The sequence below is a fragment of the Ammospiza nelsoni genome, chromosome 16 (genome assembly GCF_027579445.1).
Source record: "Ammospiza nelsoni isolate bAmmNel1 chromosome 16, bAmmNel1.pri, whole genome shotgun sequence".
NCBI classification, from domain to species: Eukaryota; Metazoa; Chordata; class Aves; order Passeriformes; family Passerellidae; genus Ammospiza; species Ammospiza nelsoni.
Genome location: NC_080648.1, coordinates 16,174,177 through 16,195,898, shown reverse-complemented (window position 1 = coordinate 16,195,898; position 21,722 = coordinate 16,174,177). Strand labels below are relative to the sequence as shown.

Sequence of the window (21,722 nt, the reverse complement as noted above, 5' to 3'; positions counted from 1 at the left end):
GGGGCTGCGAGCAGAGCTGAGAAAAAGCTGCCAGGCAGCGGGAGAGGAGCCTGGAGCGCTGAGCCAAGTGCGAGGTGCACATATGCTCTCTGTTTCTGCACAGCCACGTCTCCATGAAACCTGCCCCGATTTGTGTCATCTATTTTGAATGGCATAGAGAAATACTTTGATGTGCCTCCACCAGCCCTGGCTGCGGTTCAGGCACCAGGAAGGCGCTGCCACACAGATGGCTGATCCCAAAGCCGTGCCATGGACAGGCAGAGTGGGGCTGCTGGGCCAGTCTCTCCCCCTGGCTGCCCACAGCAAGGGCATGGCTGGTCCTGGAACACCTGTGGAGAAGTGCACCAGCTGTCCAAGTTCACCAGCACCTTCATGCCAGGTACCAGCACAAAGATACCTGATACCAGATACCAGCACTGCTTTGGAGCCAGCAGGCTGGAGAGGCCATCAGGTGCTCTTGGACAGCACAGCCCCACAGTGCCCCAAGGCTGAGCCTGCTGCTTCCATGCTGCAGAGCAGATCCTCACCATCCTGCACCACCCTGACACCCTGTCCCAGGGCTCCAGACTCCTCTCCCAGCTCCAGAGCAGCACAGAAAGGGGGCACCAGATCCCTCCAGACACCCCATCCCACAGCTCCTACAGGGTACATGAGCCCTGCACTTGGCTCTGATGCTTTTTTCCCTCCCTCCCTCCTCTCTGGAGCTATTCGTCTTCCCAGGATGGCAACAGCTTCTCTCTGAGGATGCAAAGCAACCACTCCAGGAAGTGGCAGGCAGGAGATGAGGACAGAAGGGGCCAGGAAGCGCAGAGGGCCTGGTGCCAGTGCTAGTGGTGGGGCTGAACAGAGAGGTACTGGCTGTTCAGCTGGGTCTGCCCAGCCTGAGGAGGCAGCAGCACCCACAACCTGTGCCAAGACCCCAGAGGAGACATCCGATTTTCCAACCCCCCAGAAAGGCTGAGGGAGCACACACATGGAAGGCAGGCAAGGGAAGCACAGCCAGAACTCTCCTCCTCACCCCAGAGAGGTTCTGGCCTACAAGTGCTGACGCCCAGCAGGGCTGTGGATGCTGGGGCTCGGGCACGGCTCAACCACAACCACTTCCTGCACTGAAATGCCAACAGCCCAGCCCTGGGGGCACTGAAGAGGCACCATCTCTCTCAGAGCCCGTTTCAGACTGGCTTGGCCTCGGAGCCAGAGCAGCTCAGGGCTCACCTGTCACACAGAGAGGAGCTGGGGCCAAGCCAGGACAGGTGTGCTGAAGGAAGGTGAAGGGAACAGGAAAATGGAGTGATGCCAGCACAGCCCAGGGCATTCACAACTCACAGGTGTCCTGACAGTTCTTTATTGTCCTCAGAGCTGCGTGGCAGCTCAGCCATGTCCAGCACAGGAAAGCCACGTCCTGCACTGCCCTGGGAGGCAGCACCAGCGCGTCCCACTCTCAGCCTCCTCTCTGTAGCTCCCAGCAGAGTCCAGTTCTCAGCCTCTTCTGCTCCTCTGTGTCTCGCCAGCACTGCCACGCTCATCCGCTGCAAACCCCTGCCTGCTCCAGGCAGCTGCACGGCAGCCAGGGAGCCTTGGCACCAGCACAGAGCCACGACTGGCACAGGGGATGGGCTCAGCCAAACGTGCACCACGGGGTCTCGTTCGTGTCACAGTCCAGCAGGATATTGAGGACGGTGCAAGGGGCTCCTGCCACGCTCAGATCTGTGCGTGACTCGATTCTGTACCTCACGTTGTTCAGGCCTCCCTCCCGATCCACTTTGAACTGCTCCTGAGGGAGAGAGAGACTGTTCGGCCCAGGCTGGAAGGGAGAAGCACCCAGGGCCCGGGGAGGGAGCCAGAGCTGGCAGAGAAGGACACGAGCAAGGAGGGCTCAGAGCACATGGTGACCACAGCCCCAAGGTCCTGTGGCTCCCCTGGACCACAGCTCTCACCTGTTTCTGTGCAGCAATGCGCTTCTGGTCTCTCTTCCTCCAGGCTGGGTCGTGCAGGTGCTGGAAAGTCTCGTATCCAGTTGTGATTCCAGAGGGACGACGGACCTGGGAGAAGAGCAGAGCTTCCCTACAGCTACTGGAACACTCCTGCACCTGCTGCTGGAGCGCAGGGCTGCCCACAGCCCAAACTGGGTGGTCACAGTGAGGGACGGGTGAAGAGATGTAAAAAAGGGCAATTTCAAGGCAGGAGGGTGCAGAGACCCCTTACCTGGAGACCAGCTCCTTTGATACGTCGATAGAACTCATCGTCCTCCCGTCCCCAGCCCCAGAAGCGGTTGGACATCCCATTGCACTGCAACGAGAGCAGCACCATAGCAGCCAAGGCCCAGCACAGCTCCACAGCCTCAGAGGAGCTGGCACCAGCCCAGCCTCCCCTGTCCAGCCCCCAGCAGCTCAGACCACAGCCTCTCTCCCCAAACCATTTTAATTCCTGTCCCCACGTCCCAAGTTGACCATGATAATGTTATAGCTCCTGCCCCAGCTGTCCAGGACACGCCACCTAGGAGCTCACCAGCTCATAGTGCTGCTTGGTGAGCAGCAGGATGCCACCCACGTAGGTCTTGTAGTGGTAGAGGGGGTGCAGCTCGGGGGATGCCACGTGGAAGGGCCCTGCCTCGGGGAAGCTGTAGTCCAGGTGCTCGTTGAGGGGCAGGAGATCCACGTCGTGCATGGCGATGTAGTCGGTGTCGTTGCCGCTCTCCAGGAAGCCCACGTTGATCAGGGATGCCCTGTTAAACCTGCCAGGGACTGGGGGCTCTCAGTGCCACCAAGCAGAGCAGCCACTGTCCCCACATCCCCCTGCCACAATCATCAATGCTCAGTGTCTGACCGGTCCCCAAACAGGGACACATGCAAACACAGCTCTGCATCCTGCACAGTGAGCTGGGGGTGACAGCACTTCCAAACACCCCATGGCCTGTCTTTCACTTCCACAGTCCCCATATGTTTGCCGCTGCAGACCTGTGACACTGGGGAGAAAGCTGAAATACACGAGGATAAAGGATTCTATGCTCAGATTCTATTCTTGCTAAGCAAGAAAGAAGCAAACCAGCACTTTGTCCATCTCTGAGCTCTAGAATGAGCAGCTTTGGGGAGTGCATCACACACTGCCCTGACATCCCGCTGCTCCGGTCCTACACTTCTCTGCAGCACCCTCCCAGCACTCCCAGAGCTTCGGGCAGGACCCCTCGGCACAGGGAGACGCCATACCTGAAATGATCCACTTGGTTGAGGATGAAGATGCGGTGGCGGATCTTCTTCTTGCTGAGGAAGCGGTGCATGTAGGGCACGAAGGCCAGCAGCTCCTCGAAGCGCTCTCGGAAGGGCACCAGCAGCGCCAGCCGGTGCGGAGCCCACGACGGCTCCTCGTGGGGCGGCAGCGGCGGGGCCGGGGCCGGGCAGGGCTGCCGGGGAGCGCCCCGGGGCTGCCCCGCCGGTGCCGGGCCCTCGCCCGAGCAGCTGAGCTGGAGCCAGAGCAGCGAGGCGAAGCCGAGCAGCAGCGCCAGCAGGAACAGCGGGAAGGCGGAGAGCCGGCCGGGGAAGAGCCGCAGGAGCGGCGGGGACCTGCGGGATGGAGCGGGGTCAGCGCACCGTGGGACCCCCGCCCTTGCAGCGGGACAGCATCCCCCGAGCCCGCCCAGCCCCCGGTGCGATCCCCGGTACCGCCCGGTACGGCCGGGCTCAGCCCCCGGTACCGCCCGGTACGGCCGGGCTCTCATCCCCGGTACGGCCGGGCTCACCCTCCGCCGCGCAGCCGGAGCGCGTCCCTGCGGCGGGCCGGGCCCATCGCCCCCGGCCCCGGGACACGCTGGCGGCTCCCCCGCTCCCCCGGAAACACGGCCCCGCTCTCTTCCGCCGAAGGGGCGGGACCGGCCGCCGGGGCCATCCTCTCCGCCCCGTCCCACCGCCACCCCCTCCCGGGGCTCCGCCGGAAACCGCGGGGACCCCGCGCCGCAACCCCGCCAATGCCGAGAGCGCAGAGCCACCCGCGGAGCCTTGGGGATCCTCCCAGGATTGCCTCTCTCCATCCCCCCAGTCCCTTCAGCACTGCCCACCCTGCTCCCTTCTCTCCTCAGCACACAGAGCCAGAGCCTCGGGTGGTGTCAGTCCTTTAATGCCCCACTCGCACCCCCTCCCCTCAGCCCCTCATGTTCACACCTGCCCCAGGCAGCACAGCAAGTCCCAGCAAGGCGGGGGGAGCGCTGGAAAAACCGGGGAGCAACCTCCAGGCTCCCTCACCAGAGCTCTGGGGAGCCAGCGGGCATCACTGCCCTCAGTCCAACCCGCGGGAGGCCAAGGGCCAGGCAGGGGTTACAGCCAAACAGACAGGTAAGAAAATACTTCTGGTATTTCTCAGAAACAGCATTTAGAAACCACAGTTTTTTTTTTACAGCTCCCCATAACAAAAGATGGGTTTGGGCACAGGTGCTCCACTAGTAGAAACGCTTGTTCCGCTCCTGGCGTTTCTGGAAGACCACGGCTCCCACCACGGCGCAGACGATGATGCCCAGCAGGGCACAGAGCAGGAGCAGGAACACCTTCCAGCCCGTCAGCGGCCCGCTCCGGAAATTCCCCGTCGGGTCATCCACGTTGTCTGCAAGGGAAAGAACAGCTACAGACACCAACAGAACCTCGGGTCCCAGGCAGTTCTGCCAGGTGTCACGCCTTCAGTGCCTCCCAGACCTCCCAATCGCCCACGGAAGGTTTCCAAATCCCCCACAAAAGGTTTCACAGGCTCACCTTTGGGAGATTTCAGGAGGCTGACCCTCGGCTCGATCTTGGTCCAGTCAACGGCCTCATCTTCCACAGGGTGCTCCACCATGAGCTGGAACAGCTTCATCGAGATGATGTCGTGATTGTCTGAGGAACAACCGTGAGCAGCAAACACCATCAGAAGCTCTGAGATGTCCACACACTCAGAGCACCCCTCAGAGCATCCTCTGCCAGGTCCAGTCTCCTTCCCTCTCAAGCCACCCTCAGCCCCAGGTATCAAACAGCAATCCAAAGAGGTTCCTTAGCTCTCAGGTGCCTCCTTTCCCCAGCCATAGGTCCCAAAAGGGTTTCAAGAGCCCGGTGAGCAATCCAGAGCAAGGAATCAATGGAAACTATCCAGTGCATCAATCCCAGAATTACATTTTTAGGGTTGGAAGGGACCTCTGGAGATCCAACTCCCCTGCCAAGACAGTGCCACCTAATCCAGGCTCCAACCACCACGTGTTCCCCTGAGCAAAGCCCCTCTCACCAGAGAGATCTCCAGTGCCAGCAGAAGCACCAAAGAAGTACCCGGTTGGCAGCTGCACCCCTGCGATGTCGATGCAGTTCTTCCATTCATTCTTGTCTTCCACATCAGTCATCACCTGCAAAACCATGAGAGTCACACCAGGAATGTTCATAACCATGGGACAGGCTCCACCCTCCCTGCTCAAGCAGGGCCATCCCAAATTGCAGCCATATTTTCTGAAAAATCCTTTCCTTAGGATTTTTTATCCGGAGAAGCTGAGAGGCCTCAGAAACAAAATGTAAACAATGATTATCTGCTGCTGTGGAATGCAACAGGTGGATCTATGATTGGTCTCATGTGGTTGTTTGTAATTAATGGCCAATCGCAGTCAGCTGGCTCGGACTCTCTCAGTCAGTCACAAGCCTTTGTTATCATTCCTTTTCTATTCTTAGCTAGCCTTCTGATGAAATCCTTTCTTCTATTCTTTTAGTATAGTTTTAATATAATATATGTCATAAAATAATAAATCAAGCCTTCTGAAACATGGAGTCAGATCCTCATCTCTTCCCTCATCCTAAGACCCCTGCGAACACCATCACCCCAAATCACAGAGACTGTGTCCAGATGATTCATTAACATCTCCAGCGAGGGACACTGCACACCCTCTCCAGGCAATCAATCACTTTTGGCACGCCACTATCCTGCCTGGCTGCACCTCTTTTGGAGATGGAAGTGCCACAGAAGCACTGGCTGAGCCTGGAACAGCATCTCCAGCCCCTGGTGGAGCCAGCCCTGCCCCTGAGCAGCTTCCCCCCGTGGTCTCACCGTGAGGCGGCCGCGGGAGTAGCGCACGGCCAGGAAGGTGTCGTGGTTCTGGTTGCGCAGGTCGGCCGAGCAGCCGGCCAGCTCCGTCCAGCGCCCGTCCTTGCTGTGGTCGTAGCTCAGGGAGCCGTTGTTGACCATGGCTGAGATGTAGGGGAACACACGCTGTGGGGACAGACAGGGGACACGCTGAGGGAGCTCTGGGGCGCAGAGAGAGCCCGCAGGGTGGGAGCAGGACGCGGCACCACAGCCCTGGTCAGGCACGGAGCATGGGATGGGCACGGCTGCTGCTCCACCTAAAGCTGCTTCTGAACCAAGTCTGAGCTGCCTAAAGCAGAGCCTCCCTTCCTGAGCTCCCATTTCAAGAGCCCCATCCTGTGATTCTGTAAACAAACCCACCCTGTACTCCATGGCCAGGGCAACCAGAGTGTCCCACACGTGCAGAGTGGCTGGGTAAAAACCCCAGAATCATTTAGGTTGGAAAAGACCTCTGAGAGCATTCAGTCCAACCTGTGACCAATCCCCACCTTGTCAGCTACCCTGACTGCCACATCCAGTTGCTCCCTGAGCACAAGACCCAGAATGGACAGAAATCTACATAAGCAGCAAAACCACACAGGGTTTTGTGATCAGTGGATTACCTACACCAGGAGAGGACAACTGGAGGCAGGAATTCACCTCCCATGAGCATAAAGACAAGAGGGAGATGGGTCATTTCCAGATGCTTCATTACTTTTTTTTATCATGGTTTTGATGGTACAGACCCAAAAGCAGAGTTTTGTTTTCTGACTGTGTCGTAACGTGATCCACAAACACAGAGCAGGACACAAGAAAAGGATCCCCAGCCCTCACAGGACTGATCTATCCTGTGGCCATGGAGAATTCGGGAGCAAAAAGGCAGCCCAGGAGTTTCTTTCAGACATACACAGGTTGCAAAGAGAAAATAAGGGCAGAAACATCATGGGATGAGTATCCAAAGCCCAGAGGTCAGGGAATAGCACTCAGGATGAATATTGGCAGGTGGTGCTGGGTTTACACCAGCTCTGTGCCTGCTCTCCGGTGCAGAGAAGATGCCTTGGAAACATCTGTGTAGCCAAGAGCAGCACAAGAAAGAGCAAGGAGCTTCTTATCTCCATCAATGCACACAAACTCCTCTCTTTCCCGACTCCCAGACAGGAAGAGCAGACCATGCCCAACTAGGGAGAGGCTTTTCCTTGGATCAGGTGAGAAGCACTCGGAGCAGGAAGGGAACAGCCTGCTAGACACTGCACAAGCTATCTGGAGCACTCACCTCCGTGGCCTCATCGTTGGGATAGGTATCAAGGAAAATAGCCAGCCCATGGAAGTTGTCCTTGCTGCCAAAGACAGGACCTGGAACAGGGCAGAGGAGTGGAGAGAGGAAGAGACAGAAGGAAGTGAGAATCTGTGCTCAGAGAGTTCTGAGCTGTACGAGCTGTTGGCTGCCAAGCAGGTGGCTGATGGCACCTGCTGCCCGGGCAGAGCACACGGGACACGTCAGCCCAGCCTAGCAAAACCAGAGCGGGGAGCTGCGAGCCGTGCCTGGCCAGCGAAACCAGAGCAGGGAGCTGCGAGCCGTGCCTGGCCAGCGAAACCAGAGCGGGGAGCTGAGAGCCGTGCCTGGCCAGCGAAACCAGAGCGGGGAGCTGCGAGCCGTGCCTGGCCAGCGAAACCAGAGCGGGGAGCTGCGAGCCGTGCCTGCCCAGCTGCGGCCCGGGACGGGCCCCGTGTGCTGCGGGCCAGCGGCTCCCGGCACCGACCTGGCGTGAGGCGCTCCTGCGTGTACCACAGCGCCAGCCCGTCCCCGTGCAGGTTCTTCTTGCCGGCTCCGTGGATCTTGAAGTGCACGTGGAGCTCCCAGTCCTTGAGGAAGCAGGGCTGTGGGAGACACCGAGCCCCGTCAGGCGGGAGGCGCCGGCCCGCACCGACCCCCGCCCGTCCCGCCCCGGCTCTCACCACGCGGTTCCAGATGGAGCCCTCCCGACTGCGCTCGTCGGGCGTGAGGCGCACGTACTGGCTGGTGACCATGGTGCTGCCCGTGAAGTCCCACAGCGGCATGGCGGCGGAGCCCGCGCCTGCAAAGGGGCCGACAGAGCGCGGATCAGCCCGGGCTGCTCGGGGGGCGCCCCGAGCGTCCCCTCGGCCCCGCGCTCACCCTGGTACGGCTTCATCAGAGAGTGCTCCCGCTTCAGGTGCTCGCTGTTGCCATCCGTGAGCTCGGCGGGCACCGGGCGCGGCCCGGCCAGGGTCAACAGCAGCGCGACCGCCGCCACCAACCCGCCCGCACCCGCCGCCATGCTCCGCTTCCGCCTTCCCCCGCCCCGCCCTCAGGCCCTTCTCGCAACGGCAGCAGCCAATTAGAAACCCGCGCTCACTGCGATCCTACCCCCAGGCGTGAGCGGCATCACTGCCCGCCTATGGCAGGGGAGGAGGGCGGGGCTAGCGGGGCGCGAAGGTCCCGTAGTGCGGCGGGAGGCGGGAGCAGGGGGCCGAACGGCCTCGCGGCGTGCTCTACGCGTGCGCGGCGGCGCGGGGCGTGCCGGGAGGTGTAGTCCGCCCGCCTTCCCCGGGCCGCCTCACGTGCGCGGCTCGTGCCTCCCACGGGACACGTGACCCGCCCCGACGGGTCCAGGGAACGGGAACAATGGGATCGGGAACGGCCCCGGGATGGGCACGGGGAACGGGAACAATGAGATCGGGAACGGCCCCGGGATGGGCACGGGGAACGGGGACAATGGGATCGGGAACAGCCCCGGGATGGGCACGGGGAACGGGGACAATGGGATCGGGAACGGCCCCGGGATGGGCACGGGGAACGGGGACAATGGGCACGGGGAACCGGAACAATGGGCTCAGGAAGGACAGGCCGAGGTAGCATGGAGGAGGTCACAGCCGCTTTATTGAGGGTTGCAGGGCAGCCCCCGCCCCGCTCCCGCAGGTCTCCCTCCGTCCCTCCGCCACAGCAGCCGTGGAGCGGAACCTCCCGGCCCTCCGGATGGGCACCTCCGCCCGGCGACAGCAGCCCTGGCTGGGACACAACGCGTGTGGTACCAACAGGGACAGGGTGCGGGGACCCCTGGGCGGCACCGGGCACATCCCTCCGGTGGTGGCTGGTCCTGTCTTTATGCTTGTCCCGAGTCCTGTGCGCACATGGGGCTCCCCTGGCCAGCGAGAAATGCTGAACTGAGGCTTTCCTGGGGCAGCACCGGTCCCATCCTGCGGGAGCACAGGGGACACAACACTCGGGTGCCTGGCGGTGCAGCCAGCGCCGTGTCGGGGTGCCCAGGGTGCCCGGGGCAGTGTGTGGGTCACAGCAGCCCCTGTGGGGTGTGACAGCAGCGTGGATGCACAAGTCCTGGGCAGGTTCTCATGCTGGAGGTGTGCACGCCCTCAGCACGGTGGGACACGTGCTTCCCTCCAACAGCACGGGGGCTGCAGGGGATCGGGGCTGTGAGGAGCCCAAGAGGCAGGGAGAGGGGAAGCCGATTGATTTGTGGAAGACTGGGTGGGAAAATCATCCGGGCCTGGCAGTCTGAGGCTCAGGGCCCAGCCGAGGCTCGGGGGGAGTTGAGGGACATGAGGGGTTGGCTGTGGCGTAGGGACCTGTAGCTCAGTCCCGTCTGGCACTTGGCAGCTCTCACTTCTTCCTGTTCATGATCTGGCTGGAAATCCAGTTCATCCCATCCTGGAGGGAAGAAGGATGTGAGCACAGGCCCTGAGACCAGCTCTGCAGAGCCCACAGGGCCCCATCCCTACCTGCACCCCTTCCCCAGACAGGGCCGAGCAGGCCTGGATCTGCCACTCCCGGTCCCGGTAGGTGTGCAGGCTCAGCCCCTCTGCGATTTCAGCTGCAGGTGCTGCAGTCACCAGGTCCTGCTTGTTGGCAAACACCAGCAGCGGGACCCCCGTCAGGGACTCGTCCTCCGTGAGCTCTGCCAGCTCCTGCCAAGAGAGAAGCTTCTCCCAGGGCTGCTGTCCCCCTCCATGGAGCTGGACACCTCAGCCCTCCAAATTCCTCCTCTCTGGTGCTCATGGCAGATAAGGAATCTTGACATTCCAAGGGAGAGAAGCTCCCAAAGGAGCTTTACCTCCTGCAGCTCCATCAGCCCAGGAGCCCCATGCAGGGCTGCTTGAGCACTGAAATCCTCGCAGCCCTGAGAGCCCTGGGCAAAGGGCAGCTGCAGGAGGCTCCTGGCAGTGCCGAGCTGTCTGGCACACCCACACGGCCGGCTGTTCACAGCCGGGGCTGGCACTTGGAGTCTCACCTTCCCCTCTCAGAGCTCCAATCCCAGCGTTTGTAGCTGAATTTGCTGCTCATAAACCTTTGTTTGGCCGCATCACTAACTGGGTGCTGGGTAGGGTGAGGGCTGGGGACTGAGGGGTCACTTTCACCAGGCACTGTCACCCTGTGCTTGGAGCATCCCAGCTCAGGGGGAGCTTCAGGGCCATGGAGTGGGGCATCTCTGCCTGCTGAGATCTTGAGTCTTCCCTCAGAGCTCTGAGGACAGCACAGTCCTCCTGCAGCACTGCCCCATAATTCAGAGCAGCTTTGCTTCCCCCTCATCCCCGCAGAGCTGGTGCCATACAGATCTGAGCCCCAGCACCCCACAGCCACCCCTCATACCTGCCCTGTCTCCTCGAAACGCTTCTGGTCAGCGCTGTCAATGACATAAATCTGCCGTGGGGACAAAAGGGACAGTCAGGGGTTCCTTGCCTGACTGCACAGCCCTTCTGTGGGGCCCACACAGCCTGCACAGGCCTGGGGGTGCTGCCCCACTCACCAGCAGGTCTGTGCTGCCCAGGTACTTCTTCCAGTAGGGGCGGATGGAGCGCTGCCCCCCGATATCCCAAACGTTCAGCTTCAACCCGTGGGACTGCACGCTCTTTATGTTGAATCCCTGCATGGGGACACAAACCCCAGTGTCACCCAAGGGATGGGTGTGCCCTGCGCCCTCTGCCCTGCCCGTGGCCCCAGCAGCCCCTACCTGTGTGGGGGTGATGGTGCTGACCTCCTCAGACGCCAGGCGCTTCAGCAGCGTGGTCTTGCCCGCGTTGTCCAGCCCCAGCAGGACGATGCGGAGCTCCTGCTCCGGGGATCCCTTCAGCCTCTGGATGACGGAGAGCAGCCCCTGGGGGCAGGGGGTGCTGGGGGAGCCCTCTGGGGTGCTGGGTCCCTTCTTTGGGAGGGGGGAGCTGGGCACGCTGCTGGCTTTGGGTACCTTGTGTCTATGGCCTGAGCGAGCATCAAGGCCCGGCTCCCAAGGTGTTCAGGCTCGGGGTGGCCCCACAGATCTGCCCAGCCCCAATTCCCCCCTCCCCGGGTGTGGGACTACTCCCAGCTCCTGGGCACGCAGTAAGGCCATGCCCCAGGCAGAGCCCTGCTCTGGCAGCCCCTCCTGGCGGCACTGAGTGTTGGTGCTGTGCTCCCCCCTGGAGCCGGGGGGATGTCACGGACCCCGCTTACCTTCTGCACATCCCCCATGGTCCGGGAGTGGCTCCGGCCCGCGGCACCGCCTGGGGAGCTGCCGGGGGCTCGTCCCCGGGGCCCGCCGGTGGGTTCGTGACTGGCACGCTCCCCGTTGTTCCCGGGGGAGGAAGAGGATTACGGGCTCCGGAATTAGCTGCTGTTCCTCCATTTACCCACAGTGTTAAATAATGCCCTCGGCAAATCCTCCAGCCAGCTGTCGCCCCTCCGTCGCCTACCCCCGGGATAAGCCAGGTGCCCCCGGGCTGGGGCACAGGCCATCCCTCTCCCCACAGAGGATGCCGTGCACAGGCACAGGGCTGGCACAGCTCCACACGCTGGGATACCTCACATGGAGGCAACACCAAGCTGTCCCCTTGCAGGGTGGCAGAGGAAATTGCTGAGCTTGCTTGGGGCCACGTCAGCGCCTGCCACAGCTCCCCAGTGCTGCCCAAGGGAAACCACCAGGCCCTGGAGCAGGTTGAGGCTGGCTTGGCAGCAGCTGGAGCTTGGGGATGACACAGGACCAGAGGGGCTCAGACACATTCTCCAGCAGCCCACCCCCAGCCCAGGTGGGGTGAGGGGCTCATCTGTTCTCCGTTTGGATTAAGTGCATTAATTAAGCAATGTCTTTGATTCCTGCATGCTGCAGTTCCATCCTCAGATCAGGTTTCCCAGCAGAGAGGTTGTCCTTGTGGTGAGGACCATGAGTCACGCACTCTTGGAGAGACATTTTTATTTATAACTCTGGTGGCAAAGCCAAGCCAAACAACACAGCCACACTCCAACAAAGCAGAGGGGAGCAGCACGATCACCCCTCATCCCGCTGCTGCTCCATGCATGGCAGGAGGCAGAGGGGCAGCCAGAGGTGCCACCCTTTGTTCCCCTCACCCAGAGACCCTGCCAGCCCTCTGGCTCCTTGTAGTGCTCTGCTTTTCTGCCTGCTCACAGTGGGAAAGCTTCATTTTTTTCTGCACAGATCTGCATCCAACTTAATGTTAGGGTTCTGCTTTTGCTAGGTTAATCACCCACCTTACATCCCCGTTATTAGCATTTCCCTGAGCAGGTTGCCATGGTGCTCTGTGGTTTATCCTGCGCTCTTAGTTACTGAGATTTCCTAACAAATAACCCAAAATATCCTCCACTGGTTTGTGGTTGCTGATCAACATGGAATCCCAGCCTTAGGAGATGGGCAAAACTGCTTAGGCATCACTTTGGTGACTCCAAGCTGCATGCCCACTGCTCCTCCCTGCCAGGTTCTGCTGGCACACACACCACAGGCAGCCCTCCCCAAACGCTGTCACTGGGGCCAGCCCCACACCCTCTGTGACCAGGGCAAGTGGCACCAGGCTGGTGGCACCAGGCTGGGCCTGCTGATGTCCCCCTGCCCCTGCAGCCCCTTCCCCGGGGTGATGTGATGGCCGGGAGGCTGCGGGGAGGGGACAAAGGGCTGGTGACCCCAGCCGAGCTGGGAATGGAGACTGGGATGGGTTTGGGAACAGGGATGCAGATGGGGATGCGGTCACGGATGTAGATGTGGATGGAGACAGGGACAGGGATGGGGATGGAAACAAGGACGCAGATGGAGACGGGATCGCGGATGTGGATGCAGATGGGGAATGAATGGGATGGGGATGGGAAACAGGGATGCAGATGGGAATGGGGACGGGAAACGGGGATGCAGATGGGACTGGGATAACGGATGCGGATGCAGATGGAGACGGGGACGGGCACGGAGGCGCAGCGGCGCCGCGGCGGCTCCGGGCCCGGGGCTGGGGCCGGTGTCCGCCGGGGCGGGGCCGGCGGCGCGGGGCGGCCCCGCTCCCCCGCTGCGGTCTCGGTTCCCATGGTGACACTTCCTGTGGGAGCCGAAAGCGGTAGTGTGGCGGTGCCGGGAGCGCCGGGCCGGGCCGGGCCGGGAGAGCCGCGCCGCCGGCCGGGGATGCTGCGGGGCCGCGGGCCGCGCCCGTAGCGCGCCGGGCCGGGCCGGGCCGGGCCGAGCCAGGCATGCAGGGCAAGGGCAAACTGCTGGTGGTCCACAACGGGCGCATGGTGAGTGCCCGGGGCGCCCGTGCCCATCCCCCGGGGCTGCCCCGGCCGGCGGCGCGGCGGGGACTCGGTACCGGGAGTGCGGAGCGGGCGGGCAGAGGGTGCGGAGCGGATAACGGGCACACAGAGCGATGTGTGGAGTCAGGAAACCGGCAGGTGGGAGGTGTGGGGCTCCTGGGCAGGAAGGGCAGGATGGGCATCCCAAGCAGGCGGAGCTGTGTAGGGTTTAGGGCAGGCAGCGGTGTCCGGGGTGGGTAACGCGTGTGGGGCCGGGGCGGTGAGCAGCAGGGCTGTGTGAGGCTTGGCAGCGTTGTAGGGGATGTGTGGCACTGGGTGGTGGACAGGGGGATGGGGATGGGGTCACAGGAGTCAGCAGCGCTGGTGTCCGTGTGGATGCGGGCAGCAGGGATGGATGGGGAGGAGCAAGGAGCTGGCAGGAGAGAGGGACGTGGGACCGGGGTAAGGGACATGGCAGAGGAATGTGGGGTGGGGTGGCAGCGAGAGGCAGGGCTGGGATGGTGGGTCTGGGATGGAGACAATTGGGAGCTGTGTGGGGGGCACGGCCAGCTGGGCCAGGGGCATCATGGAATGTGGGCACCCCTTCCAGGGGCATCCTGGAATGTGGGTACCCCTTCCAGGGGCATCATGGAATGTGGGCACCCCTTCCAGGGGCATCACTGCAATGTGGGCACCCCTTCAGTGGCCCCAAGCAGGGGATGAGGCACAGCACCCTGCAGCGAGTGTGTGGCTGGGCTTTGGCCATGGAGGCTCTGCCCATCTCCCTGTTTGGCCGCTCCACCCCAGGGCTGCTGTCTGGGGTGGCCCAGACACCCTGTCCTGCTGTGCCCTGCACTGTCAGCACCTGGTCCCTTCTTTTGGGCATCTCCTCCTGTAGCTCCAGGCTCCAGGGAAGGAGGGAACAGGCAGTTTGCCTGCTTGGGGCTGTGGTTGTCCTTCCTTCCTTCCCTCCCCTCCTCCCCTCCTCTTCCTGTGCCGTGGAGGCTGCTTCTCTCCTCCCTTCTTGTTTGGGTGGCAGGTTACATCTGATAGCAGCTGCCCTTCCCCAATTGCTGGCCTGGCCCTGGGCCATGGAGGGGTAGGAGAAAGGCTGTGCCCCCTTTGTAGGTCTCTGCTGGCTGCCCTGGGTTGGAAGTGCTGTGTCTGCCCCTGCCACAGGGCAGGTAACACCAGAGCAGTGTTTGCTGGCAGTGCCTCTCGCTCTGGGCTCAGCTGGGCTTGCCCTGGTGCTGCTGCCACTCCACCGGGCCAGCAATGCCACGCAGCCCTTCTGACCTCTCTTCTTTCCACTCCCACAGGGCCCGGCCGTGTCAGATGGAGGTAAGGCTGCTCTCTGCCCTGGGACAGGAGCCCAGCATCACCTTCAGGGGAGGGGGAAGCCCACAGGCAGGGGGTGCCAGGGGCAGGGAGCCAGCAGGCAGCGAGGTCCTGTGTCAGCACGGGCTGTGCCATGGGAGGGTGCAGGGCTGAGCCCTCTGCCCAGCACTGGCCATGTCCCCCCATCCCTCCCACACGGCCCCTGATGCCTGTCCCTCCCTCTGGATGCTCAGCTGGCACTTTGGGGTGCAGGGGGCTGAGTGGCTTCCTGGGGCAAGGAGAACCTGGGTACCAGCCAGGCCCAGGTTCCCTAAGGGAGTCTCTGTCTGTCTGTCGGTCTGACTGTGCACTGGATATCTCAAATGGTTTATTTAGCTGTATTGGCCCCATTTATTCGTGGTTTATCCCACCAGGAGGATAAGTACAGGGGGCCTGGCAGAGGAGCAGCCTGACACACCTCCTCTGTTCCTGCCAGCTTTGCCAGGACAGCACTGCTTCCATAGCCTCATCTTCTCTTGTTAATGACCCCCTGCTTCAGCTGCACACCAGTCAAACCAGTTCCAAAGCTGGGCTTGCCCCTGGGAACTTCCATCTTTGTGAGCACATGGCCACCCTGGGTTTCCCCAAAGTGGGGTTTCCTCAGGGTTGGGAGCTGGAAATTACATTTTCTGTGCCCTCCACATGCTGGGTTTGTCCCTCATCTTGGCCAGAGGAGTAGAGAAGGTGGGCTTAGGCACCTCTGCCCATCTTCCAAGCTTCCCTCTACTCTGTGTGCCCTCTGTGTCCCCTTCCACTCTGCTTTCCCCATGGCTGTCTTACCCCAGGAGATGAGTCACGGGTGGAGTCACAGTGACACCCAGGGTGGGCACAACTGCCAGCCCTGGCAGGGAGGGCTGTCATGCCAGGAAGTGCCAACTGTGTCATCCTGGTGCTCAATCCTCCAAGGATGCCACGGTGGTGCTCCTCATGTTCCCTACCCAGCACTCACCAGGTCTGATGCAGATGGGGCAGGTGGAGGCTGCTGGTGCTGGGGGGTGACACAGGGGGGACAGGGAGACAGCCAGAAGTGACACTTTTTCTCTTTTAGAGTTGAATGCCTCCCGGGCCCGTGGCAGCAACCACAGTGTGAACAGCCTGCCAGGGCCACCAGCCTCGTGTGGATCCACCCAGGGCTCTGTGGTCAGTTGGGCTGAATCCTTCGAGACGCTGCTGCAGGACCGTGTGGCTGTCACCTACTTCACTGTGAGTGTCACAGCCCAGAGCTCAGCCCCTGCCCCGTCCACCCTGGGACACCGACTGTCCCACAGGCACGGTGCCACCAGGCCAGCAGCTCTCTCTGCCCTGCAGGAGTTCCTCAAGAAGGAGTTCAGTGCTGAAAATGTCTACTTTTGGCAGGCATGTGAGCGCTTCCAGCAGATCCCAGCCAGTGACACGCAGCAGGTACCAGCTCTGGGCAGCTTTGCTCACAGCTGCTGGGAGGGATGTGGGCAGAGCTGTCCAGGGGTCCTGGCAGTCCCCTCTTCTGGGGGCCTGAGCAGGCTGGGGGCTCTTGCAGAAGGAATAAGGAGATGGATGTGATGCGCATCTGAAAAGCCACAGCTGGGACTGCCTGCCCCACAGAGCAGGATGTGCTTCCCCTGCCAGAGGGTGGAGAGTGTTTCTGGGGAGACAAACAAGACCAAGGGCAGAGCTAGACAGGGGACCATGGGGCAGAGCCAGGTGGCTGCAGGGGATGGTTCCTCCCTCAGGTTGTGCCTCTGTGGAGACACTGCTGTGTTGTGCCCAGAGCTCGGTCCTGAAATCCAGGTACTGAGCTGGTCCCAGGGCAGGTTGGTTCTTCAGGGCTCAGGTGTCTCTGTGGGGTGAGCAGGGGCTCCCCTGGTGTGGTGTAGAGGAGGGGGTTGCTGGTCCCAGCCTGGCCTCCTGTCCCCCCAGCTGGCCCAGGAGGCACGGCGCATCTACGATGAGTTCCTCTCCAGCCACTCGGTCAGTCCTGTGAACATTGACAAGCAGGCCTGGATTGGGGAGGACATGCTGGCCACCCCCTCCCCAGACATGTTTCGCATCCAGCAGCTCCAGGTAAGGCAGCACCCACAGGATGGGGCGGCTGTGGGACCACCCCACACGTCACACAGCATCACTGCTGTCACCGTGGGGCTGTGCCATGGGGCAGTGCCCGGAGCCTGGAGCTGTGCAGGGCTCTGAAGGACACACATCCTCCCTTTCCAGATCTTCAACCTGATGAAGTTTGACAGCTACACACGTTTTGTGAAATCCCCCCTGTACCAGGCCTGCCTGCAGGCAGAGAGCCAGGGCCAGCCCCTGCCTGACCTGCGGCCCCACTCCCGCAGCAGCAGCCCCCCTCCTGACCTCAGCAAGGTGAGTCAGGGGCAAAGGGCAATGGGGACACATCCCCAAGGTGCTGGGTCCCCTCCCTGCTGCTCAGCCCCAGGCTGGGCACAGACAAGCAGCCAGGGCACCAGGGAAAGGGAAGGGGGACCCTCAGGTGTTGCCATGCTGAGATGCTGCTCAATTCACCCCAGAAGACGAAGCTGAAGCTGGGCAAGTCGCTGCCCATGGGCGTGGAGACGGCGGGCAGCAGTGCCAGCCGCAGCCTGCAGCGCTCCTTCAGGAAGGGAGAGCGGCGAGAGCCCTCCTGGGCAGGTGGGTGCTCTGCTCAGCAGGACAGAGGGGCCTCAGGGGTGTTCATGTCCCCACCACCGTCCCTCTGTCTGTCCTAGAGGGGGGAGAAGGCAGCAGGAGCGCCATGCTGTGGAGGGAGTCCCAGGGCTCACTCAACTCCTCAGCCAGCCTGGACCTCGGCTTCTTGTCCTCGGCCAGCACAGCCACCAGCCCCTGCACGGAGGTGAGTGGGCACCACGGCACTGCCAGGGCACCACGCTGCCGCTGGCTGGGCTCATCCTGCCACATCCCTCCCTCAGGGCCAGCAGAAGAGCCTGGGGGGCAGCGAGGCAGAGCTGCCAGGCAAGCCCATGAAGTACTGCTGTGTGTACCTGCCCGATGGCACGGCCTCGCTGGCCTCTGTCCGGCCCGGCCACTCCATCCGGGACATGCTGGCCGGGCTGTGCGAGAAACGCGGCTTCAGCCTGCCCGACATCAAGGTGTTCCTGGTGGGCAATGAGCAGGTAGGGCCGGCAGGGGGGAGCAGGGTTTGTGCCAGCCAAGCCATCCTTGTGCCGGGACCACCGTGCTGGCTCTCTCCTGATGGTTTGTGTCCTGCAGAAAGCGTTGGTGCTGGACCAGGAGTGCTCCGTGCTGGCAGACCAGGAGGTGAAGCTGGAGAACAGGATAAGCTTTGAGTGAGTGGGAGCTGTAACCGTGTTCACAGGGGTCTTAGGATGAGGGAAGAGATGAGGATCTGACTCCATGTTTCAGAAGGCTTGATTTATTATTTTATGATATATATTACATTAAAACTATACTAAAAGAATAGAAGAACGGATTTCATCAGAAGGCCAGCTATGAATAGAAAAAAGAATGATTACAAATGCTTGTGGCTTGGACTCTTTGTTCGAGCTAGCTGACTGTGATTAGCTGTTAATTAAAAACAACTAACATGGGCTAATCAAAGATCTACTTGTTGCATTTCACAGCAGCAGATAAGCATTGTTTAAATTTTGTTCTTGAAGCCTCTCAGCTTCTCAGGAGGAAAAATCCTAAAGAAAGGACTTTTCATAAAAGATGTCTGTGACAGGGAGCTTTGGGGCTGATGCTGTTGGCCACGCACAGTGCCTCAAACCCAGTCCCCCAGGCAGTCCCGTGTGCCCTGGCTCTGCTCCTGCCTGCAGCCACCTCTTGTCCCCCTCTGCAGCCTGGAAATCTCCTCCCTCAACAAGACCATCCGCATCACAGCCAAGTCAACCAAGCGCATCCGGGAGGCGCTGCAGCCCGTGCTGGGCAAGTACGGTGTGAGCGTGGAGCAGGCGCTGCTGCGCAGGGTGAGGAGCCTGGGGGCACGGCCAGCCCCCTGCTTTGGGGGAACCCTGCCTTTGGGGTCAGGCCAGGGGCTGCTGGCTCTCAGCAGGCAGTGGGGAGCAGCGCTGTGTGCCTGTGAGCTCCTACAAGCCCTGTTTTGGGATGGGCTGTGACATCCTGCTCTGTGCTGGGAGGGACCAGGGGGTGTTGTCTGGCCAGACGGGTGCTCAGCCTGGCTGCCTTTCCGTGCCACAGTGAGTGTGACACTGGCTGCTGTTCCTGTTGCAGCAAGGTGAGCCAGCCACCCTGGACTTGGAGAAGCTGGTCAGCACAGTGTCTGCTCAGAAACTTGTCTTGGAAACACCAGCAGGTAAAGTGTCCTCCAAACTATGTCCCCTTAAGCCACATCACCCTGAAGGGCACCCAGAGGGTCAGGCTGTTTTCTGCTGGCCATGGAACAGGGTCTATCCTGTCCCTGCCTGGCCAGCACCAGGATGCTGGAATGGGGCCCTGAGCATCCCTTCCCTTGCAGACGTGCGAGTGGTGGGGAGCGCTGAGGCTGCGGCTGCCTGCTCTCTGCTCCGGAGTGAGGTGAGCATCAAATCCCACCAGCCCTGGTCAGAGATGCCCTCTCAGCTGCTGTCATGCTCCACAGGGAAGCTGGGCCCTGCTGTGGCCCCAGCACCTGCCACAGGGCTGGGCAGTGGTGCCAGGGCAGGAGCCAGGCTGTGGGAGGGCGATGGGGACACAGCCCAGGCTGTGGTGCCTCCTTGCCTGTGGCTGAGGCCTGGGCTGCTCATTGCAGGAGGGGAGCCCAACAGGAGCAGAGCCTGACACACGATGGGAGATGCCCTCCTCCTTCTCCAGGCCACAATCTTCAGCTGCCATGAACCTCAACCGCCGCACGTACGACCTGGAAGGTGAGAGCTGGCATGTCTGAATGCTGAGGGGCTGGGGCAAAGCACGGGCTGAGGGATGCAGAGCCCCTCCTGGTGTGCTGGGGACAGCTGCAGGGTCCCACTGAGATGGGAATGGGCTGTGGGAACTTGGGGTCTGGTGTGGAGCGGGGAGAAGGTGCCAGTGCTGTGCCTGGGACACGTTCAGGGTCATATCAGGTGGAGGGGGCAGCTGAGGTGCTGGGACAAAGCCCCAGTGCCTGGCTCAGGTGCATGATCTGCATTTCCCCAGGGCTGGTGGAGCTGCTGAACCGTGCCCAGAGCTGCCGGGCCAACGACCAGCGTGGGCTGCTCTCTAAGGAGGACCTGGTCCTGCCCGACTTCCTCCAGCTCCCCGTGCAGGACAGCAGTGCCTGTGAGGGGTCACAGCAGCCCAGTGCCCCTCAGGCTGGCTCTGAGGGAAGCAGCTGCCCTCAGGACGAGCCTGCTCTGGCTCAGCCTTCGTTGGACCACAAGCTCTGATGAGTGCTGCTGCACGTCCACACCCGGCGTGTGGCACCCCCAGGCCATGCCAGGGTTCGAGAGGGGCCCGACAGCCCCTGCCCTGCACCGCTGACACTGCCCAGACTGCAGATCCATCCACGTCCTGTCCCACGCTGTCACGTCGTGTCCTGTGAGTGGCTGAGCAGCTGCCATGCCCCGCTGTAGGGCCACATCCTGGTGCACACCAAGGGACTCTTGTACATAGTCTGAACCCTCGTTGCAAAGCACTTTGCAACGTCCCTGGCACTGCCCTGCCCAGTGCCCCTGCCCTGCCCAGCACATCCTGCCTGTGTCACACAGCCCCGCTCGCTCTCTGGGTGGGGAAAGCTCCCTTCCAGCTGCAGGGTGTGCAGGATGGACAGGCTGGGTGGGGAGGAAAGGCAGGCTCCAGTCCTGAGCTGCAGTGCTGTGGGCAGGCAGGGTCAGCAGAACTTGTGCCCCGAGCTCAGAGCCAGATGCAGCCCTGGCCCCGTGGGAACGGGGCTGCCCTGTTGTTGATTTGCAAGTCCACCCTTGCTGGGGAGGGTGAGCGTGGCCCTGCCAGGCTGTGCCCCGGGCAGGCTGTTACGTCTGCATTGCGTGAGCGTGGCCTGATCCTGCCACAGCAGCACTGCTTGGAGCAGGGTACGTGGTTCCTGCCCCAGGCAGCCAGAGGCAGAGCCAGCAGATGGTGCCAAAAAAGCCTTCCTCCTCCTCCTCATCCTCCTCCCCGCCGGAGATCCTGTGTGGGCGGCTGCTGAGGGACAGGCAGGAGCAAATCCCCATCTCCCCTGCCCCATCCCCACTGGGGTGTGGGTGCTCAGCCTGTAGGACAGCTCTGCTTGGTGCCAGCAGAATGCAGCAGCCCTGGGTGTGAGCACCTCAGCCTGGTGTGCCGGTCCCCAGCGTGTGCCCAGCCTGTCATTCCTGCCAGGAGCCTGGAGCCTCCATCTGCCAGTCCTGGCTGGGCACTGCTGGTCCCCATGCCCAGCAGCCCGGTGTCCGCAGAGGTCCCAGACAGAATCTGCAATGGAGATGTTCCCCCAACAACAGCCAGGAGATCCCTCCATCCTTGCCAGAGCCCCTCCTGCCTGTGCCTTGGGTAACCACTGCACCACCACTGCCTGGCCAGAGGCAGAAGGGTGACCCAGGGCTCGCAGGCTTGCCCAGAGATGGGGGCATGGCCACCCAGCCCTATGCTGCCACAGCCAGCCGCAGCCCTGTGGCCTTAGTCAGAGCCCTCCTGTGTCTCTGTGATGCTGCTCAGTTCTGTCTGTGCTGTGGAACCAGGGGAAATAAAGAGCATTGCCTGGAGGTTCCTTTCTGTCCTTCCTCTGCCATCAGGGCTGGATTGTGCTTTTCCCAGCAGCAATGTCCCCTCAACCCTCCTCTCCCCACAGAGCCTTCCCAGGGCCATGGCAGAGCTGGGCCAGCCCTGGGCTCCAGTGCCACCCTGACTGGCA

At 61.8% G+C, this 21,722-nt stretch overlaps 4 protein-coding genes across 4 annotated transcripts; 1 reads left to right on the top strand and 3 right to left on the bottom strand.

Moving 5' to 3' along the window:
* Window positions 1–1,115: 1,115 nt before the first annotated feature.
* B4GALT7 (beta-1,4-galactosyltransferase 7) lies at window positions 1,116–3,820 on the bottom strand. The gene is made up of 6 exons (XM_059483709.1): window positions 3,737–3,820; window positions 3,207–3,560; window positions 2,509–2,734; window positions 2,206–2,289; window positions 1,938–2,042; window positions 1,116–1,774 (listed from the first exon to the last, which is right to left on the bottom strand). The coding sequence occupies exons 1-6, from the start codon at window positions 3,781–3,783 to the stop codon at window positions 1,619–1,621; spliced, it is 972 nt and encodes a 323-aa protein (XP_059339692.1). The 5' UTR covers window positions 3,784–3,820; the 3' UTR covers window positions 1,116–1,618.
* A 269-nt stretch (window positions 3,821–4,089) lies between these two features.
* LMAN2 (lectin, mannose binding 2) lies at window positions 4,090–8,366 on the bottom strand. Its single transcript, XM_059483516.1, has 8 exons — window positions 8,213–8,366; window positions 8,014–8,132; window positions 7,818–7,935; window positions 7,331–7,410; window positions 6,043–6,204; window positions 5,239–5,353; window positions 4,737–4,856; window positions 4,090–4,590 (listed from the first exon to the last, which is right to left on the bottom strand). The coding sequence occupies exons 1-8, from the start codon at window positions 8,352–8,354 to the stop codon at window positions 4,430–4,432; spliced, it is 1,017 nt and encodes a 338-aa protein (XP_059339499.1). The 5' UTR covers window positions 8,355–8,366; the 3' UTR covers window positions 4,090–4,429.
* A 1,141-nt stretch (window positions 8,367–9,507) lies between these two features.
* LOC132080529 (ADP-ribosylation factor-like protein 3) lies at window positions 9,508–11,690 on the bottom strand. The gene is made up of 6 exons (XM_059483737.1): window positions 11,522–11,690; window positions 11,043–11,186; window positions 10,839–10,955; window positions 10,682–10,732; window positions 9,814–9,999; window positions 9,508–9,742 (listed from the first exon to the last, which is right to left on the bottom strand). Exons 1-6 carry the CDS (start codon window positions 11,537–11,539, stop codon window positions 9,695–9,697), a joined length of 564 nt encoding a protein of 187 aa, XP_059339720.1. The 5' UTR covers window positions 11,540–11,690; the 3' UTR covers window positions 9,508–9,694.
* A 1,728-nt stretch (window positions 11,691–13,418) lies between these two features.
* RGS14 (regulator of G protein signaling 14) lies at window positions 13,419–21,573 on the top strand. The gene is made up of 15 exons (XM_059483605.1): window positions 13,419–13,573; window positions 14,887–14,908; window positions 15,993–16,147; window positions 16,253–16,345; window positions 16,841–16,984; window positions 17,135–17,284; window positions 17,449–17,569; window positions 17,647–17,771; window positions 17,848–18,051; window positions 18,149–18,225; window positions 18,738–18,864; window positions 19,130–19,211; window positions 19,374–19,432; window positions 19,647–19,761; window positions 20,030–21,573. Exons 1-15 carry the CDS (start codon window positions 13,529–13,531, stop codon window positions 20,257–20,259), a joined length of 1,749 nt encoding a protein of 582 aa, XP_059339588.1. The 5' UTR covers window positions 13,419–13,528; the 3' UTR covers window positions 20,260–21,573.
* Window positions 21,574–21,722: the final 149 nt, after the last annotated feature.

What these genes read in the sequence shown, in the direction of transcription:
- B4GALT7 (XM_059483709.1), bottom strand. Translation starts at nt 3,783, where the DNA reads ATGGGCCCGGCCCGCCGCAGGGACGCGCTCCGGCTGCGCGGCGGAGG. An exon ending in CTCCGGCTGCGCGGCGGAGG is followed by an intron (nt 3,561 to 3,736) that starts GTGAGCCCGGCC and finishes TCCATCCCGCAG; the next exon opens with GTCCCCGCCGCTCCTGCGGC. An exon ending in AACCAAGTGGATCATTTCAG is followed by an intron (nt 2,735 to 3,206) that starts GTATGGCGTCTC and finishes AGTCCCTGGCAG; the next exon opens with GTTTAACAGGGCATCCCTGA.
- LOC132080529 (XM_059483737.1), bottom strand. An exon ending in TGGGCAGCACAGACCTGCTG is followed by an intron (nt 10,733 to 10,838) that starts GTGAGTGGGGCA and finishes TCCCCACGGCAG; the next exon opens with ATTTATGTCATTGACAGCGC. An exon ending in GTTTCGAGGAGACAGGGCAG is followed by an intron (nt 10,000 to 10,681) that starts GTATGAGGGGTG and finishes CTCTCTTGGCAG; the next exon opens with GAGCTGGCAGAGCTCACGGA.
- LMAN2 (XM_059483516.1), bottom strand. Translation starts at nt 8,354, where the DNA reads ATGGCGGCGGGTGCGGGCGGGTTGGTGGCGGCGGTCGCGCTGCTGTTG. An exon ending in TCTGATGAAGCCGTACCAGG is followed by an intron (nt 8,133 to 8,212) that starts GTGAGCGCGGGG and finishes GCCCCTTTGCAG; the next exon opens with GCGCGGGCTCCGCCGCCATG. An exon ending in ACTCCCGCGGCCGCCTCACG is followed by an intron (nt 5,354 to 6,042) that starts GTGAGACCACGG and finishes ATGGTTTTGCAG; the next exon opens with GTGATGACTGATGTGGAAGA.
- RGS14 (XM_059483605.1), top strand. Translation starts at nt 13,529, where the DNA reads ATGCAGGGCAAGGGCAAACTGCTGGTGGTCCACAACGGGCGCATG. An exon ending in GCGAGAGCCCTCCTGGGCAG is followed by an intron (nt 17,570 to 17,646) that starts GTGGGTGCTCTG and finishes TGTCTGTCCTAG; the next exon opens with AGGGGGGAGAAGGCAGCAGG. An exon ending in CCGCACGTACGACCTGGAAG is followed by an intron (nt 19,762 to 20,029) that starts GTGAGAGCTGGC and finishes GCATTTCCCCAG; the next exon opens with GGCTGGTGGAGCTGCTGAAC.